Source organism: Meles meles, chromosome 1 (genome assembly GCF_922984935.1).
Source record: "Meles meles chromosome 1, mMelMel3.1 paternal haplotype, whole genome shotgun sequence".
Taxonomy (NCBI): Eukaryota; Metazoa; Chordata; class Mammalia; order Carnivora; family Mustelidae; genus Meles; species Meles meles.
The window spans coordinates 31,081,866-31,101,866 of NC_060066.1; the positions used below are offsets into that span (position 1 = coordinate 31,081,866).

The following is a 20,001-nucleotide window of genomic DNA, read 5'->3' on the forward strand; positions in this document are numbered from 1 at the left end:
CCAGCCTCAAGAGATAATATACTACACGATACCATTTATATATGTCCTTGAAGTGAAAAAGTTTTGGAGATGGAAAAACATATCAGCTGCTATGGGTTAGAAATGGTGCTAAGCAGAAAGTATATGACTGCAGAGGAATAGCACGAGGTAGACCTTTGTAGTGGTGGAATATTTCTGTATCTTGATTATGGTGGTTATATGATTTTATACATGTGATAAAATGATCAAGAGCTATATATGCACATTGTACTAAGGCCCAATTCCTGATTATAATATTATACTAAAATTATAATTACTGGTAAGATGTAACCAATGGAGAAACAGTAAAAGGTATTTGAGTCCTTCCTGTACCAAATTTGGGGGTTCCTATTTATCTATAATAGGATTTATATATAATGTCTTTATATAAATTTATACATAATATCTAAATTTATATATAATATCTATCTATATATTTATCTATAATATCAAAATAAAGGTTTTAAAAATACATTTTGTTTCAATGCATCTCATGGTAATCCAATCAGAGTACAGATTCCAAGTGTGCTTTTTGGAGATGTGCCAATTATTGTTAAAATTATTTTTTATTGAGGTGATATCACATAACATTAAATTTAACCATTTTAAAGTATACAGTTTACTAGTACATTCATAGCGTTGTGCAACCATTATTGCTGGTAGGTCCAAACCATTTCATCAGTTTGAAAGATCTCATGCTCATTAAGTAGTCACTCCCTACTTCTCTCTACATGCAGCCCCTGGAAACCACTCATCAGATTAGTTGCTCCGGATTTACCTATTCTTGGTATTTCATATAAATGGAATCACAATATATGACTTTTGTATCTGCCATCTTTCACTTAGAATGATGTTTTGGAGATTCATCCATGTGGTAGCATCTATCAGTACTTCATTCCTTTTTGTGGTTGAATAATACCATATTGTAAGGATGTACCACTGTTTGTTTACACATTCATCCATTTGTGGACATTTGGATTGTTTTCACCTTTTGGATTTGTTTTCACCGTGGCTACTGTGGATAGTGCTGCTGTAGACCTGTAATGCCAGTCTGATGCAATAGTTACTCCTGAAGCTCATGGTTTCCTTGTGAAAGATGTAGAATCTGTATAGGTTATATAATCAGAGGATTCAACCAGTAATTTTAAACCCTCTGTATTTCATTTAGGACAATTTACTTCTCATTGCTGATTTCCCAGACTTTTATTCATCTCAGGTGAAAAATCAGATATTGGAACAGTTAGAGATAAGAATATAGGTATGGGGGCGCCTGGGTGGCTCAGTGGGTTGAAGCCTCTGCCTTCGGCTTAGGTCATTGTCTCAGGGTCCTGGGATGGAGCCCCGCATCGGGCTCTCTGCTCAGCGGGGAGCCTGCTTCCTCCTCTCTCTCTGCCTGCTTGTAATCTCTGTCTATCAAATAAATAAAATCTTTAAATAAAAAGAATATAGGTATGGGCTGCTTATTTTGGGAGGGACAAATAAGAATGCTTTGTGAAGACAGAGACAAAATGTCATCATGGTAGCAATTGTAAATTATTAGATGAGGGTCAGCATTGTGCTCATGAGTGATAAAGACAGAAATATTTTATTCCTTAAAGGCTTTAAAAATAGAAATTTATGAGATAAATTACTTCAGCAACAGCAAAACAATATGAACCGTGGATATACTTAATAACCTCTTGGGTCTAGTTTATTTAATCTGCTGTCATTTTGTGTCCTTAAATGCTCCAGAAATTAAACATATAACACTTTAGAGCACCGGGGTCATTGTTTTATAATCCTAGAATTAAAGACTCTCCAGAAATGTTTTTAGGTTTGTCTAAGTAAGTTTACTACTTATTTCTTTGTCTAGACCCAGTCTAGTTCTTTTCACAGCATTTCTTCTTGGTTAACTCTTTCAGTTAAGCCATTGTTTTTCAACCATGGCTATACATTAATAACACCTGTTATTTTTTTTTTTTAAACAATCCTTGTCTATGCTGCATCAGAGATAACTGAATTAGAATCTCTGGAAATAAGCCCAGCATCTTATTTATGTAAAATCCTCAAGTGATCCTAAGGTTCTGTTAGGGTAAGGAATTAAGGGTAAGGTAATTAAGGGTAAGGTAAGGAGTCAAACAAGTGGTTCTCAAAAGGATGAGCATCAGAATATTTGTGAGACTTAAAAAAAATAAGCTGACTCCAATACTCGGGTTTCTGATTCAGTAGTTCTGGGTGGGACCTGGGATTGTACCTTATGAACAATATCCCTGGTGATGCTGATGCTGCCAGCCTGGGATACATCTTTGAGGACAAGGGATTAGTCTTATCTTTTTTACTCAGTGAAGATGAAAATACAACTGGCTAACCTCCTCCATATAAATACCTTGTAAATGTTTTTGGTTTGTTTTTTATTTTTTGCCACTTATTTGAGATAAATTTTTTAAAAGATTATATTTATTCACTTGACAGAGAGAAAGATCACAAGCAGGCAGAAGGGCAGGCAGAGAGAGAGGAGGGAGCAGGCTCCCTGCAGAGCAGAGCCTGATGCAGGGCTCTATCCCAGGACCCTGAGACCATGACCTGAGCTGAAGGCAGAGGCTTAACCCACTGAGCCACCCAGGAGCCCCTGTTTTAGACAATTTTGTTAGTGTGATGATTGGGTCCTAAAATGAGATGGCCTGGTTAAAATGCCACTTCTGTGCAATCTGGGTCAAGTTTCTTATTTTCTAAAGCTTTAGTTTATTCATCTGTGAAATGGGTATGATATGCTTGTTTAAATTTGATAATGTATATAAAATGATTGACATACTGTTAAATATAATTGCTAACTTCTATCGATGGCTCTCATTTTCAACTATTACAACTTTCCTTTGGTGTAATTGGCTATCAGGCTCTCTGCCTCTTGTTGGTTTAATAAATAGGGAAAGGTATGTGAAAAATTAGGTAGATAACTAGTTCTGGGAATCCAAAAGAATAAGTCCTTTCAAGGGATTTATGGAGGGTTTCTATAGATGTAAGTGTTAAAAGTTTCACCTTTGGAATCAGAAAACCCTGGGATTGAGTTCTGATTGAAGTTTCTAAGTTTATTTCCTCTGTAAAATGATGGTAATAAAAGTTCCTGCATATTGGTTATTGTGATTCTAACAGAACAGATAATGCAGGTACAATGATTAGCACAATCTTGGACATATCATAGGTACTCAAATGTTAGCTATTATTAAACTGAGAGTAATTGATTCTTAACTGCTCCTTTAAATATTAACTCTCCTTTCCCACTTTTGAACTGATGTGTTTTTATGGCTCTTTGAGGGATGTCAGGAAGGAATGTAAATTCTTCAAGGGGGAATGTAACTCTTGAGGAGAAATTTGTTTACTGTTTCCCCAGCACTCATCCAAAAACAAGATGAAAAAGCAGTGAAGAGTTACTCTTCAGACACTAAATAACCTCACCATTTTTTCCCTTGCCAGACTCAAGAGAAGAGCTGTTGAAATTCCTGGTCAATCATTAGTCTCAATTTCAGGCCTTTAGTTGGGCATTTCTGTTAGAAGACAACATTACAAGCAGGGCTGCTGCCGATCCTGCGCTGTGACTTCCAGGTTGAGATGGAGGGAAGTTCTTCATGTGCTCTCTGGCAGCATGTGTATGGAAGCCTCTGTTTCAAAAGCTTTATTTCTCTTTCTGATTTGACTGCAGAATGGGAGCAATCCGGTGCAAACTGATCTTGAGGGACTGCAGCAGCTATCACAGTCTTTTCCACAGATATGTTGACAGGAGGTATTGTTTTTCATTCATTTTGCAGAGAGAGCACCCTACTGTAGATAGCACTAAGTTATGTTTCCCAAAGTATGGTACACATTCCACTGAGGACATGAAATACGTAATGGGTGGTTTGTGGACAGATATTCTTTTTAGCATTCTGTGTTCATTGTAATATACATTAGAAAAAAGCATCTGTGATTGTGATTGGTTTTCCTGATACTCTTACTTAAGGTAAATCCAAGATACAAAGAAAGTTTACATATGAATTAAGGAAACTTGTAAGTAAACAATAGTATAAGGGGCATGTGTGCAGTTTTGATACATACACAGGGTGAACATAATACAAATTTGGGAAACATTTTACAAAATACAGGCTGTTTTATGCCTCTGGAATTAAACATGGCCCATCTACATATATCACAAGAAAAAGGAATTTTAACTATAGAGAATGAAATGGTTATGACAGTCTTTCCTGATTTTTTTTTTTTTTTTTAGTCATTTAATTCTGGTCTTCTAGACTTTATTTGCCACAATTCTTCCTTTTAAAGATTTATACTAACCACAAGAGGAGGATGAAGAAGAAGTTCAATGAAAAGTACAAGTTCAAAGAAATAAAAAAAGCTTTTCAGATTTAATGGGTACTTCATTTAAGGTTAACATTGAAAATACCAGTTTTTACCCATCAACTTATGAACTAAGAGTCTGGTTAAACCATTATATTTTCACAAGTTTTTATACCACTGGAATTTATTTTCTAATTTAATTTTATACCACTGGAATTTATTTTCTAATTTAATTGCCAATTATTTTGATTAGAGCCTAAGTGGAAGCAAAATTAGTGTTGGGAAAAAACTAGATAAAATAAGATTCCCTTTGCTAATGTTTAAGTTGTGCAAAGCTATATATTTCTTATAAGATTAATAGTAGAGTGTTTCAGTTCTTTTTCATTTTATCAGAGGCAAACACTTGCCACTTTATTTCCTCATCCTAGGAAACAGAATAGAGTGATATATGCCACAAGCCTAGTCATAAATGAAGCTCTTGAAAATAAGGTTATCTAGTTGAATTGGCCGGAAATGAGTCTGATAACAAGTTATAGTGATGAAGCCATAAATGGCATCCAGATTTCTCCCATGGTTCCTAGGGAATAAAATTCATATCACACTACTGAGTATGACTGGTTTATATGTTTGTCTGCCCTACTAGATGTCTCTGTGGAATGGTATATTCTTACTAAATTATTTCCAACTTCTGTCATTCATTCAACAAATATTTATTGAACACCTTTTATGTGTCAGGCACTCACTATTCCAAGTGCTGAGGATGCAGCCATGAGGAAGGAAGCATTTGTCCCTGCCTTGAAGGAAACCAGAACTGTTTATGTGAACTATCATTGTGAATGTGGTCACTGTTCCATATTAGTCCTTAAAAGTGATTTTTAAAAATGTTCAGAAGTGATTTTAAATAATTGAGAGGATGAAATGATAGGGAATGGAGTTAGGTCAATATAGTCATAAAATTCAACAAAATAGGTTTAAAAGTAGGATCATTTTTGAGCACAAGGGAAGAGCTCAAATTTAGAAACAAGAACTAACATTTAAAGTACTTGATATGCTCTAGATATGGTGTTCAGTACCTTATATCCATTATTATATTTAATATTCACAACCCCCTGTATACTGTATTATCATCCTCGGTATCATACACTGATACTGTATTATCATCCTCATTTTAGGGGTAAGGAAACTAATCTTAAGAGAATTAAATATCTTACTCAATGTAATTCAATTTTGTTTAATAGTATAAACAAGAAATAAGCAAAAACAAAGAGAAAGCAATTTGCTTTTTTTTTTGCCTCCCACCTTAACTACTACTGAGCAGTTCATCTAACCTCTGATAAGCAGAGGTTGTCACAACTCTCTAATCACAAAAATAATCACAGAAAGCCCTGTATCTTCTAGTCACTGCTCAGTGGAGGTCATTTATCAGCTTTGGCTACAAGGATTAGTCACCATCCATGTGCCATGGGGTACTTGAGTCATCACATAATGATTCTAGCCATTCCTTTCCAATCATGTTCTGAGTTTCTGGGAAGATATATAAAATACATGTTATTCCTGAAGTTGTAAAAGCTGAGACAGAGAGACCTTTGCATTTTTCTCTGATGTAGGAATCAAGACTTCTATGGGGAAAAAGAGAAGAAAGAAGACAGTTAATAAATGCAAAGTGGTTTATATGCTTTTTCCCATAATAAAATCTCATCTCACTGGGTCTCCACTGCAAATCTTTCTCCATTCTGGTATGAGGGGAATGTTGGCATCTGTATTTTTACTTGTTACAGTTTCCAGCTGTTTGTTTTCTTTTATTACTTGGGTACTTGTAGAAGTTATCTCTGTTGTAGAATTAACAAGTAACCTCATCCTGGAAGGTATTTCTTTTTTTTTTTTTTTTAAAGATTTTATTTATTTATTTGACAGAGAGAGAGATCACAAGTAGGCAGAGAGGCAGGCAGAGAGAGAGGAGGAAGCAGGCTCCCTGCGGAGCAGAGAGCCCGATGTGGGGCTCGATCCCAGGACCCTGAGATCATGACCGGAGCCGAAGGCAGCGGCTTAATCCACTGAGCCACCCAGGCGCCCCCCTGGAAGGTATTTCTATAATGTTTTTTGAATAGTTCTTCAGCCATCTCCCTGGGTGACTAGGACTATTGGGTACTATTCCACTGCAATTTCTGGGATTTGCTTTGTAGTATATGGGTCCTGATCTCCTATGTGCCTCTCCAGAAAGTGAGGTCTTGGAACCTAGGCAAGAGAACCTACACAGCACGGGGATGCTTCTATGTCTTCAGATCTCATGATCGGGAATCAAAGTGAATGAGTTAGACAGTCAGTCAGCTGGATCACAAATATTTATCAGTTGCTTCCTATGTGCCAGAAAAAGGGGGTAAAATGATCAATAAGACAAATGCAGTCCCAGCTCTGGGGAGGCTCCAGTCTAGTATGAAAGACCAAATTGAAATAAATTATTTGTGTTCACATTAACAGTCTAACTCAGATGTTAGCTCCATGTATGGAGCAAGAATCAATGATTCTTCTCATTCATACTAAAGAAGTCACTTGCCCAAAAGCATGTGTTTTGCTGAAAAAGAGGGATTTTATCTCACAGGAAGCACCATTTCACTGCAGACCTCTGTACTTGCTATGTCTTCCTGAGTTTCTCCCAGCCACACAGCCACAAGTTTCCTTTCTCTTCTGACTCATGTTCAAACCTCTCTAGCTCATCTCTATTTCCAGATCTTCCCTTGAGTCCCTTCTCTACTTTTCTTATATGGAACAAGGTAATTCTGTCTGAGCCCTTTCCAACTTATACATAGCTACCATTAAAAACTGTCTTAGATAGCAAGAAATCCACCGATTACCAGAAATTTCTCTCATCAGAAGGCAGGGGGCTATTTACTTAATAATTTTTATGTTCTTTACCTACATGTATTTCTCAACCCACCGCAATGTCTTCCTCACCCCACCGCAATGTCTTCCTCACCCCACCCACTGCAGTGTCTCTACCTCTTTGTAGTCTTTCCAGTTCATTTGAGAGTTACCAATGGATATTTCCCATGTACTCACGAAGTGCCGTCAGTCACCAGGTGATATCCTTCATCTTCTTGTTTTTCTGTTTTAGCGCCCTGTGGTATTTCCATCTGTTGTGGATACCTTTGATGCCTACATAGTTGAGTGAAGGGGTCTTGGCTCTGCCTCCAGGGATTACAGCCAAGTGCTTCCTTTTAGACATAGCTGCCACTACCATAGCCCTCCTGATATTCTTGAACCCTGAAACTGCCAGAGCAGAGCCATCAGATATGATGCCTTTAGAATACAGAGTGTGTTTCAAGAATATATCTAACATAATACATGCTGAATGACATCGTGTTCAGTATACAATGGAGGAGAATGTTTTCTCGCCCCTTTTGCCATCATTGGGGTCTGTATGAATATTACAGGAGTACTTGATGGTGTTTTTGAGAAATAAACTCTATTTTATATTATTTAATATTGTTTTAGAGCAATATGTGTAACAGGCAACAAAGCAAAGGACTGAACATAGAGAATTCATCCTAAGTATAACCTGAACAATCAGATTGGATGTTTGTTAGTGGATGGGAAAACCATACTGGTGCATCTTTCCTTAACATTAGCTCTGTTTTAGAAGATCATAACATGAATCCATGAAGGCCATGGTTAAGAGGACAAGAAGATCCATCTTAGTTATAGATGCCATGTTTTTCCTGTCCCCTCAATTTAAGAAACGCTTTCTTCCTGTTTCCCGATGCTGAGATATTGTGGAGGCATTATAGCTTGGAGGAATATCAATGTGGGCCCCATATTTAGAAGGATTGAGGATCAAATTCCTGCTCTGCTACGTAAGAGATCATAAATCTTGGGTAATTTACCTCTATGTGCTATAATTTTTCTCATCTCAAATAATACACAATTATGGGGGTGCTGTAAATGTTAAATGAGGAAATTAATTTTTATGGGTTAGAAAATGTTATGCATTAGTATTGTAGCATGTTCTTATATCTAACCCATTCTTTAGAATAAATTTTGTTTCACCCAATTTTAGGCAGACTCACCTGCCAAAATGCAACAGATGTGGCCAGTTATATAGTGGTCAGATACTAAGTAATTGAATTAGCTCATTCACTCATTCATTTGTTCTCTCATTCCTTCAACCAAAATGCATAGTAAGTGCTGGGAAATCAGTGATGAAAGAGCAGATTACTTTATGAGCTCACAGCTAGAGGGGGAGATAGACCAAAAAAGAAATAATTAGAAAAGCAATGTGAGAAGTACCATTATGGAGATATGAAAAGAAGGTTATTGAAACACATCAGAGAGAGTCACTTATTGGGCCTGGAGAAATTAAGAAAGCTTCACAAAGGAAGTAACAAAGACTAGCTGTTAGGAGAGATTTAGGGCCATCAGGTTCTCATATAAATGGTGTTCCCTGTCTCACTGGAAATTTCTGGATGAGGCTAATGTTTACTAGGACTATTGTAGATAAGAGATCAGACACTTAAAGCATAAACCTCCCTATTTCAGAGCTTTAGTATTGGGGGAAGGGGGGAAAGATACAGAGCTTTCAAGATCAAGCTGCCTCAGTCAGTATTCAACTGAATACAATTATTTAATTCTTTAGAATTTTTTTTTTCCCCCCCGCTTTGGAGGTGTGACAGAGGAATTTTTTTTCTTTTTTAAATATAGCTTGTTTTTCAAATTCCTTCCTAAATTCTGAAGTCTCCTAAACTGCACCATTGTTCAGGAACAATGACCCACCATTATTGCCTTTGGTTAGGTTCAGGTCCTTGGAAGCTTACAATCTTTAGCATATCACGAGGAGCCTCAAATGCACTCAGTGTCTCCTCAACTGAAGTCCTAAAACATGTAAGTTCATTGTACATGCCCCTCTGTTTTCCAGCTACTTAAAATTCATCTTAAGACATTTTTTTTTTTCCCAGAATGACATTAACACTTTCAGTGTCATGGTTTTTGTTTCTTTGTTTTTCTGGAAAAGAAATAAATCAGTTTCTTTTACTGTCTCTCTGTCCCCTCTCCCTTTTTTTGTACTTGCATTTCAGCCGTCCTTTCTTGGTTGTCTACTTTTCTCTCAGGAAATTGTGAATTCCTTCATTTCATTTGTTCAGATTGGAAAAGTTTATATGAACAAGCACGTGTAGATTCGCACACACAAACACATCCCACAGAGGAGCAGATTTTTAAATCTTGGCTATTATAAAACACAGAAACACTTTAATAGAAACCTCACTACTCACTCTTGTGTCTTCTGCTGATTTTCAGCTATATTTAGTTTTTAACAAATCACTTAAGGTGTTGGTTTTGGACTCTCTTCTTTCCAGGAATAATTTTCAAAGCAAGCATTGTTGGAAAATGTTCTTAGACAATCTGTGCCTTGCCAGTTTGCTTCATCCTTGTGGGCCCTTAAAAACTCTATTGCATGGGTTACCTGCCACTCTTGTTTGTTTCTTTCGTACAGAGGAAAGATTAAATCACTTTAGCGGTATGACCTCGCTCTTTAATCAGTTGTTTGACTTCTCAGTACCATCACTTAGTCTGCTTTACGACTCTGAATCAACGCAGCTGGAGCCCTTTTGGAAGCCTTTTGGCTGGCTTGGAGCTTACAAGGACAGCATGGAATCAGTTGGCCAGAGTTTACACATTGGCACCATTCCTAGCTAACTATGTGGGTTGTGACCACTTCGGCATTCTGTGACTCAGTTTTCCCATCAATAAAATGGGATCAAACATAATATCCATGTTTTGGATTCATTAGGATAATTAAATGAGATCATGTGCAAGGAGTATGTGCACAGACCTGGAAAGTATTAAGCCCTTAATAAATGCCATTGTTTTTATTGCACACGAGTGACAAGTCAGACAACAGAAGGAAGCTGCAGGGGCAGTTCAAGGACTTTATTGCTATGTTTGGTATTCTTTGCTTCCATTTCTCTCAGATCAGAAATCTGTTATTTGATATGGAAAGAACTGATTAATTTTGGAACAATTTTTTATCCTCAAGGAGATCACTTTTTTTTCTGGAACTTGTTTTGCCCTCTTCTCTAACATTTCCCTACACAACAATCTCTAACCTTATTGCCCTTTACCCATTCACTTGTACCTTGAGAACACAAGAGTCAACATCTGTGGCTTCTGTTTTTATATTGTGACTACAGTTGAGAAGCTCCATTCCTGAAAATCCCTCCCAGTTCTTGATGAAAGCCTCTGCTCATAATTCATGTTTTCTGCACGTACTTAGTAAAGAACTCAGTGCCATAACCTTAATTCTATAATTATCATCTATTCTTTATGTTTTACTGATCCTTTTGTGCAAATGTTTACACTCTACATGTGGGAAATTACCTTTGGATAATTTTTGTTTCTTACTTAATAGAAGCAGAGATTTAGCCCATACTGCTCTTTGCTGGCCCATTGACACACCTTATGTATGTTTATTCTCAGAGAGTTTTCTGGTGCAGCCACAGGAGACGTTATGGGGAACTTCCAGGGTTAAAGATAGCCATAGCAACACCAAAGAGGTCCTTGTGAAATCTAAGATTAGGATGTACCACAGGAATTAATAATTCTCTGGCCACTGTCTTAAACTGTAACCATACTGTTTTTGTAAGGAAGTTGCTCAATTTATGTACATAGAGCATACAGAGCTATATTCTGATCAGGACACCAGTTTCATTTAAAATCCTTATCTCAGGAACTACTCAGCTTATTCTGCTCAATATACACATGCTGTCTATATTCCTTTGAGTGACAAGTTATGATTTTTTTTTTTGCTAATTTGACCTTCTTTGAAAATTTTCTCCAACTCCTTAAAGTCTAAGTGAATACAATGAGAGAACACCATCTCTAGAAATGGTTTTTAATATCTTTTTTTCCAGAGTCAAGAATGATTTTTTAAAATTAATGTTTATACAGATTTATCCTTCACTAGCAAAAATTATTTTACTGGACGCCATGCCAATTTCTTCTTAGAGTTCCCCAATTAAATAGTAACTTTAAAAACATACTGCTAGTTTGCTAGGTTTTAGTAGGTCAGCATGCACAGCGAAAGTGTATTAAGGTGGACTGCTCTATTTATTGATTTGCCCTGAATCTGCTGTAGGCTGGAGGCAATTGTCTGCGGAAGGGGTGGGAGGGCCATACATGATCGAGGTCATGCGCATCTAGCCAATTTGTAAGACGATCCGCTGCTCCAAGCCTTCAGCAATCCTTAGCATAGGGGCACACTCATGCATTCCTGTCAAGTCATCTTGTGAAAGGCTGCCTGCTTCCAGCTTGGCTTGGATGTGCAACCTTAATAAAACTCACTGAGGTCTGGGAGAAAATAGCAGATCTGCTGCAGATAGGGTAGGGGAAAGGGTCTAGAATATGTACACGCAGCTGATTCAGGCAGGCTCCACGCTGGATGGTTACACAGAGAGGAAACAATAAATCTCAGCTACTATGCAATAAATATCTCAAGTTTTAACTAAGGAAACTACCATTACAGTGAAATAAAAAAATAACATTTTAGAGCAAAGCTAACAAATGGCTAGTTTTCTCTGATTCTTCTTCAAAAGCTTTCTTTGAGGGGGAAAAAGTCAAACAAGCAGTTTTACCTAAAATAAAAACTAGTTTAAAGGTCAGAAGAAAGGAGCAGGTTTTGCGAGAGGCACGGAAAGAGAGTGCTGGCAGTACAATGACAGTTTTCCTTTCCTTTGCTTTCCTCGCTGCCATTCTGACTCACATAGGGTGCAGCAACCAGCGCCGAGGTCCAGAAAACGGTGGGAGAAGATATAACCGGATTCAGCATGGGCAGTGTGCCTACACTTTCATTCTTCCAGAACACGACGGGAACTGTCGTGAGAGTACGACAGACCAGTACAACACAAACGCTCTGCAGAGAGATGCTCCACACGTGGAACCGGATTTCTCTTCCCAGAAACTTCAACATCTGGAGCATGTGATGGAAAATTATACTCAGTGGCTACAAAAAGTAAGTGATTGCTTTCAGTTTCTAATTGCAGAGCCTTTTCCGTTTTTGCAGTGCTGCTAACTTAGAGTTCCTTAGGGGGGCATTTGTGTGTTTACCTTTTGCTCCTGGGGGGCAGTGTTTGCAAATCCAAGCCTGTTCTCTCCCTGTGACTTCATGGGTGAGCCAACGTTTTCAGGCTTGTGCAAGTCTCTGAAGTTATGGTGGCAACCTATTATGTGCCTAGCAATGGCACATTTTTGGTTTCCTCTTTTTGAAATTGAGCTTGATTTTTCTGTCAAAGCCCAACATTAAAAAAAAAAAAGTACGTCTTGAGACAGTTGGTGAAAAAAGAAAATAATGACAATACTAGTTTAGAAGCAGAGAGATTTTACACCGGGAAATTTTCTGCAGCTAGGGTGAGAAATCATCACCAAATACTTCTTTTTTTCCACCCTCTAGTGAAGTTAATATGAAATGGAAGTATATGTGAAGTATGATATGTGATTGGAGAAATTGTATATGTTTATAAAAGCAACTTAATTTTAGCAAGTAGCAGAGTAGTAGAGGACAGATTTCTGTCATATACTTTTACCGTCTTTGAGAAAAAAAATCAGGGAGGTAAATTTTAATGTGAACTCTTCAGGAAGAAGTTGTTTGCCAGGTGCGAAAGGGGAGATTGAGCTGGTGGTCACTGTTGCCAAAGATGTGCACCTGCAGATTTGAGCTGAGCACAACATGGGCTTTGCCATCTTCCTGAAATACCTCCTTTTTCAGGACATTGTAGTTCCCAGCAGTGTCATGTAGGAGTCTAAGTATCCAGATGAATACTAATGTTAAGTACGCAGTTGATCCCCATTTATAAAAATCAAAATGAACACTTTATTCAGTTTTTCTCAATAAAGCATTTAAAAGTTTCTGTTGAAAACATGTCTATTAAAATATGAACACACTTTGTGCAGTTCCTTCTCTCTCTGCTCTCTGTTTAATTGAGTAACAGGTAAACAGCAGATAACAAGTGTATTCAAATATGAGTGGAAGGGCGGCAATGTCACGTTTTTGAAAATTCTTTTCTCCCACGGATCTTTGCTAAAAATTCATTTGGTGCATATAGGTAGGAACATAGCCAGTCCAGTCTCGTTTAAGTAAGTCTGTTAACAGAGCAAACCCTTTGAGAAGATAAGGAGAGGACAAATGATTTTATTTTTTCCCTGTGTTGTCACACTTATTTGAGCTTTGCCTGCTGAATCATGCCAAGTAACAGTTATTCTACTTTTGTCCGCTAGGGACTGAACTAAGATCACTGATACTTTATTTGACAAATTAACTGAAACTCAGTAGAGTCAGTTTCTAAACCTGAAATTGTAGTTAATCTTTCTATTATAGACTCAGGTGAAGAAGATCAATAGGGACAGAAGAATAGGAAGCAAACAGAATTCTGAAGTCTTTTGATAATTATAGTTTAAATTTCAGGCATAATTATAGCAGCAGTTTATAATAGGATATATTTTTTCTTTGGCAAAATTTATTTTCATAGTAAATAAATTAATTTGGTTGAACAGTTTTTTACTGTTCTCAATATACCATCCATACAGCTTTAAGAGAATTCAATCATTATAAATTAGTCTGGATTCTTTGAAGGGGCTGGGGAGGGAACTTTAGTCCTAAGTTGTCCTGAATGAGCTAGTCTACCAAAAATGTAATATTTTCTTTACTTAAAACATATAGTCAAAATGGTGATTCAAACATAGTAATGCATATTTTTTTGTTACTATGCAATTATTCAGCAGCCATAGGGTAAATGTATGATTCTGTTGGGCTTATGTCATGCACATGTTCATATGTTAATTTATTGTGTGAAATAAATTTGATTTTTGTTTACATTGTTCTTGGTCAATGATTATGGCATAGTTTTCAGATTATAGCCAAGCATAACTATGCAAATGTTCTTTGGTTACATTGACCCTTGCTAACGTGAATCTAGCTGATTATATGCTGAAAATGTCCCTGTTGGTATGAGTCAGAGCAGTTTGGCTTGACTATTGTCTGTTTAAATTTGCATATCTTTTGTTATTGTTAATGCGATTGGTAGGAGGATCAAGAAACCAAATAAATTCTTTCAGCAAAGAACTTGCTAAAAAGCTCTCTCAAGTTTCCCTTAATTAGAGAGGTTTTTTTTTTTTCTTACTTTAGGTTCTAAATTTCTTGTGATGTATTTGTTTTGATAATTCAAATGGAAATCTTTTTACTGTAACTATTTGGTTTGCTTAGTCCTGCAAATTGTACTAACTTCTATTTTAATTCCAAATAGTTGTGTTAGGATAAAAAGCAATGCACTACAGAAACTGAGGTTATCAGTATAAATGTAGTTAGTTCATCTATTCAGCAAAATAATTAATCAAAGCATGGTGATTATTATGCAGCTCATGGCATCACTCTCAGGAAAGTTTTTGGTGCAGGATGTGTGTTATCAATGCTAGATGCTGATAGATGATAGTTTATGTTAATCTGATACATTCCATGAAATTTGGTAAACTGGATTCTTCTACAAATATTTTTCGTAAGATACAGACTTCACTAAAAGTCGCTTTATGAGACTTATGCTCTTGAATCTCATTTCTCAACTTTTCTGATCTTGCAACTAAACAAAATGAGAAGTAAAGTATGCAAGGGGGCAAATGATGTTTGGCCACTGCAAGTGTTAGGACTTATTACCGCACTTGTCTCTTGATATGATAGATTTCTTTCAAGGAGATCAACTTTGCAAAGTAACCTGTCAATTAACACAAATTGTGAGTTAGGTTGATAGTATTATTCTCACTTATCAGATGGGGAAGAGGATTATAAATAATTATGTTCAAAAATCACCTGGGTAGAACACCTGGGCTATATGTCTACATTTGACTCTCTTTAATCATATAGTTCTTTTCAGAATATTAGTAAAGTATACCCAATACCTGAGAGGGACCAGATATTAAGGTAACAATAAGTACAAATGGCTTTTGTGTCTTTGCCACTTTCTTGTGATTCCTTTCTATCTTTCTACAGCAGAGAAATATCTAGTGGCTCATGTTACTTTAGATCCCATGCTTCTTGAATTATTTTCTTTCTCCTGTGTAGAAGAAATTCACAGATATGTATATTTAAATACTCAGATTTAAGACATATAAATTCTAGAATTTGGGGTAATGCTTAGAAAGTCTTTTGCCTTTGGCAAATGATGTCTTTTTGTTGTTGTTGAAAGTATACATAAATTTAGTCAAAAACATTCCTTGTTACAGACAACAAAGATCTATCTACTGTAAATATTTTACACTAACTAAAATTGATGAGTTGATGATTATTTGTAGAAAATGTGTTCTGAACTGCCATCCAGACTATTTTAAAGGGTGAAAAATTTTTACTGAAATACTTGGGTAAATGTTTCTATTGACAGCATTTTTTTTTTTTTTTTACTAACAACAACCTCTACTTATAGTCTTTGTTTCAGAGAATTATGATGATCTTTATAAAACTCATGTATTACAGATATTAACATATATAAATATCCACTAGAATGTGACCTCCATGAGACCAGTGACCTTGGGTGTTTGTTTGTTGCCATATGCCCAGGGCCTTAAGCAGTGTATAGTCCATAGCAGACAGACAATAAATACCTATTGAATGAACAAATAGGTGCATTGTCTACATGTTACAGTCTCTAATTTACCATGTACTATTAACAGTTTGTTTTGGATATACAATTTACCTCCCTAAATAGATTATAAGTTATCATTTAGGCAAGTACTACATCCTATAATTACCTTTGTCCTGATGTTAATCAAAACGATGTTGCATCTAGAGTAGTGGTTGTTAATTATCTAGATTGTACTTAGCCAGTGATCTAAATCTCAATAAGTTCTGTATTCACTCTATCTTGTCCACTTAATTATTCTTTAAGAGTCCGCTTTGTTGCCAGTTTCTCTAGGAAATATACATGCATTCCACTTCCCCTCCCAGGCTGAGCTCTCTGGTGTTATCATAATAAGTTGCATGTATCATGTTTGTACTGCACTTCCATGTTATGTGGTTGTCATTTTCGTTGTTTTGAGTCCTATTTTTCTACTTAGACTATGAATGTAATGAATGTTTCTTTATCCATATATATCTGAAATGTTTATTGAGTGTTTGAACAATATCTCTATTATCATCATAATAAGAAAATAAAAGACATCAAGTGCTCAACTGTGTGGTGCTGGAATGAAATCATGAAAATTAAGAGACCTTGTAACTGCTATTAGATGATAAAATTTTCTTGAATCCTTCATGCTAGGTTACTTGAGTGTCAGCTAGATGTGCCTTTGGGAGGAAAAATAATTTTGTACTTCTAGAGCAGTAGGTAACAAGTTACTGCATGCAATAATGACACGTATTTCCATATAATATGTGCATATGTGGATCTAAGTAACTGGAAATAATTTCCCACCTGTGCATTGTTTTGGTGGCTGGTGACCATGCAAAATAAAGCAGAGAGGATGTTCTATGTTTTATTTTATTTTATTTTTTTTTTAATATTTTATTTATTTGACAGAGAGAAATCACAACTAGGCAGAGAGGCAGGCAGAGAGAGAGAAGAAATCAGGCTCCCTGCTGAGCAGAGAGCCCGATGCGGGGCTCGATCCCAGGACTCTGGGATCATGACCTGAGCCGAAGGCAGAGGCTTTAACCCACTGAGCCACCCAGGCACCCTTATGTTTTATTTTTATATATTGGGGACAAGAGGCTTCCTGAATGTGTGAAAAAACAGGCATCCAATAAGTATGTTTTTAAAAAATTTGTCACTGAACTTGAAGAAAATATGCATGTTTGATCTATACAATGCATGTTTGATCTATACATAGAGGTAGAAAAGAATGGCAGTTGCCAAGAAAGGTTAAAAGAGTAATTGCCTTTTAAATCCAGTTGTAGAATGTCCTTACCAAGAGATTAACCCTTGGTTTTCAAGCCAAACTGGAACTCTTTAATTAATACCTCTTATTAACTTTTCAATGAATAGTTAGGTTTTATTTTTTGCTTGCTACATTTTAGAATCAAAAGATCCAAGAAGGCAGAGTAACCTTTCTGGGCCCTAGAAGTTGGGCAGTTGGAGCTGTTAACAGTCTTTTGGATTTCTCTGTAGGAAGGAGCAAGCCTCTCCCCAAACGGTCTGCAATTGGCAGATCTCAGGTTGTTAGGGCCAGGGCAAGTAGGCCCTTTACATGGGTGATTGCAGCCTATCTTTACCCCTGACTGTGCCATTTCACATTAAGCCCTTTTTAAGTAGCACTCATCTCATATGTAATTATTTGTTCAAGGTAATCTAAACTAAGAATGTATCATTCTTTTACTTAAAATTTTCCTACAGTTTTTCATTATGTGAAACAAAAATCCACATTCCTACCATGAGGCCCTAGATGATCTGCCCTCTGCCCTGACTCCTCTCTGGATACATCATTTATCCCCTTTCCCTTATTCCAGTTACTCAAATGACATTAGCCTTCTTGTTATTTCTCCAGCAGACCAGTTTATTTCTGTCTCGGGGGCTTTTTGTGCTGTTTAATTATCTAGGAAAATTCTTCCTCCAGAGCTTGGCATGGATGGCTTTTTCTTTTTATTCAGGTCTTTGCTCAGAAGTCATCTTTCCAGAAAGTCTTTTCTGAGTACTGTTACCTTCTACTTTCCTGCATTCTACTAATTGACATTTTGTCATATAATACTGTATTATTTTTTTGTGGCACTTACCACCATGTGATCTTTTATTGCTTATTGTTTGTCATGTTATTTATTCTTTCTCCATCTATTGAGAATGTAAATGCCATAAGAGGTCATTGTCTGTCTTGTTCCCTGTAGTATACCTTACTCCTGGAAGAATGTATGACACTTAGTAGAACCTCAGTAAATATTTGCAAAATATATTCTCCCAAATGTTGCACTCTATGTGGTAGAGACCTTCCTTGCCTGGCTTGTTCACTAGTTTTTATGTATTATTTTATTTGTCATTTTTGAAAGCAGATCTTCTTTTCTGGGAACAGTATCTGGAACATAGTTGAAAAGAACATTTTTTTTTCTTTTTTAATGAATAGAGAAATGAATGAATTGCATGAGTAGATTTGGACTGTAATTAAATATACATATGAAAATTAGACTCAGCTATATTCCATGCATTATCTATCTATGTAACAGGAGAAATCTTAATCTTCTGAGTTTCTTTTCCTATATCAAGGATCAGGAAACTATGGCCCTTGAGCTAAATACTGCCAGCCACCTGTGTTTGTAAATAAAGTTTTATTGAATAGAGTAACATCCATTTGTTTATGTATTGTCTGTAGCTGCTTTCTTCCTATAAAGGCAGAACTGAGGAGTTGCAACAGAGCTTGAATGGCCCACAGATCCTAAACTTTAATATCCAGCACTTTACAGAAAGTTTTCTGATCCCTGTTCTACATCACAGAAGTAATATGGTATTAATATTGGGACCGTTGCAAGGTAAATTGTGAGGTTTGTTGTGTGGGAAAAAGATCGCCCTCCAGGAGGTCAAGTAATCTTCAGGTTCATGCCAGTTGGCTAAGAGCCTGAGTAAGCCATTTCTTGGCTTGGTATTGGGGACATGCTGTGAGGTGACATTTTAGAGGAGTACAGGCAGGGAAATTTCATGTCTTTTCTTTCCCCTGTCCATCTCATGTGGACAGGGAAATATTCCCAAAGCAAATACATGTTAGAAAAGAAAAGTACCTGATTAACAGTACGGATCATCAGCCTCTGGGTTTAGCAAGTCTGGGTGCCCGGGTCCTTTGCTTTATGTACTTGTATCAACCTGTTGGTTGTGGCATCAGCAGGAATGTTGACAAAGCACCAGAGTCATTCTGTTTTCATAGAAGTGGTGGCTCAGCACAGCCTCTTATGTTCAATGTATTTAGAAACCTTTCCTCCTTCTATCATTTGCTTTAGAGATAAAAATTACAGGTATTCTCATTTGTGTAGATGATGAGGGGGAGGAGCAACAAGTGGGTGGTCAGCCACAATGTGCAGAGGTTTATCAGCCCCTCTGCTATAATTTGCTAATTAAGGAGGTTTTGTTTTCATTTTGCCATGGCCTTGTCTCTCTGTGGAAACATTAGCATCCTTTTCCTGGGCTTTGTCTTCTTTTCTTCTTTTCTTTTTTCTTAATACCATTTGCTTAGATGAACAAATCTAATTATATTCTGAGTCATCCTTGCCTTTTGTTCCAATACAAGATTATCGTTTGCTGTGAAGTTTGGACATTCCAAAACCCCTTTGGTTCTGGCCCCATGGTCCAAGGGAGGAGGACTTCTTAGTGTTTAAGTCTCTTTACGAAGTGTACAAAAGATATGCCCCCTCCCTTATCAAAGAGATTTCTAAAGAATGAAGCACTCCATGGATTATCTTTTCTTTATTTTTGAGACTTTGTGCTTAAACACTTTTTTCAAATTCTTACACACAAATATTAGGAGTGAGAGGTTTTCAGGCTTGTTTGGTCTCAGCTGCTATCCAAATGATCTGATTTCTTCCTTCAAACATCTGAAAAGGTAATCTTTAACAGAGAAAGTGGTGTAAAACATATAAAGCCAGACATAACCCTACTGGTGGCTAATAATATAATCAATGACAGTACCTATTTGGCAGGAAATATTGGAGAATATAGAGTAAAATCAATGTAATAAGTG

General features: G+C 36.7%; 1 protein-coding gene across 3 annotated transcripts in view; it reads left to right on the forward strand.

Moving 5' to 3' along the window:
- The first annotated feature begins 11,586 nt into the window (after positions 1-11,586).
- The window catches only part of ANGPT1 (angiopoietin 1), a 256,221-nt gene continuing 247,806 nt past the window's right edge, over positions 11,587-20,001 (forward strand). The window contains exon 1 of one of the 3 annotated variants that reach the window (XM_045979143.1): positions 11,587-12,322. In XM_045979143.1, coding sequence (XP_045835099.1) covers positions 12,026-12,322 — 297 coding nt within the window. In that variant the 5' untranslated portion in view covers positions 11,587-12,025. Of the gene's footprint in view, positions 12,327-20,001 lie in introns of all 3 variants that reach the window. The other 2 variants (XM_045979151.1, XM_045979162.1) reach the window with 2 other exon arrangements.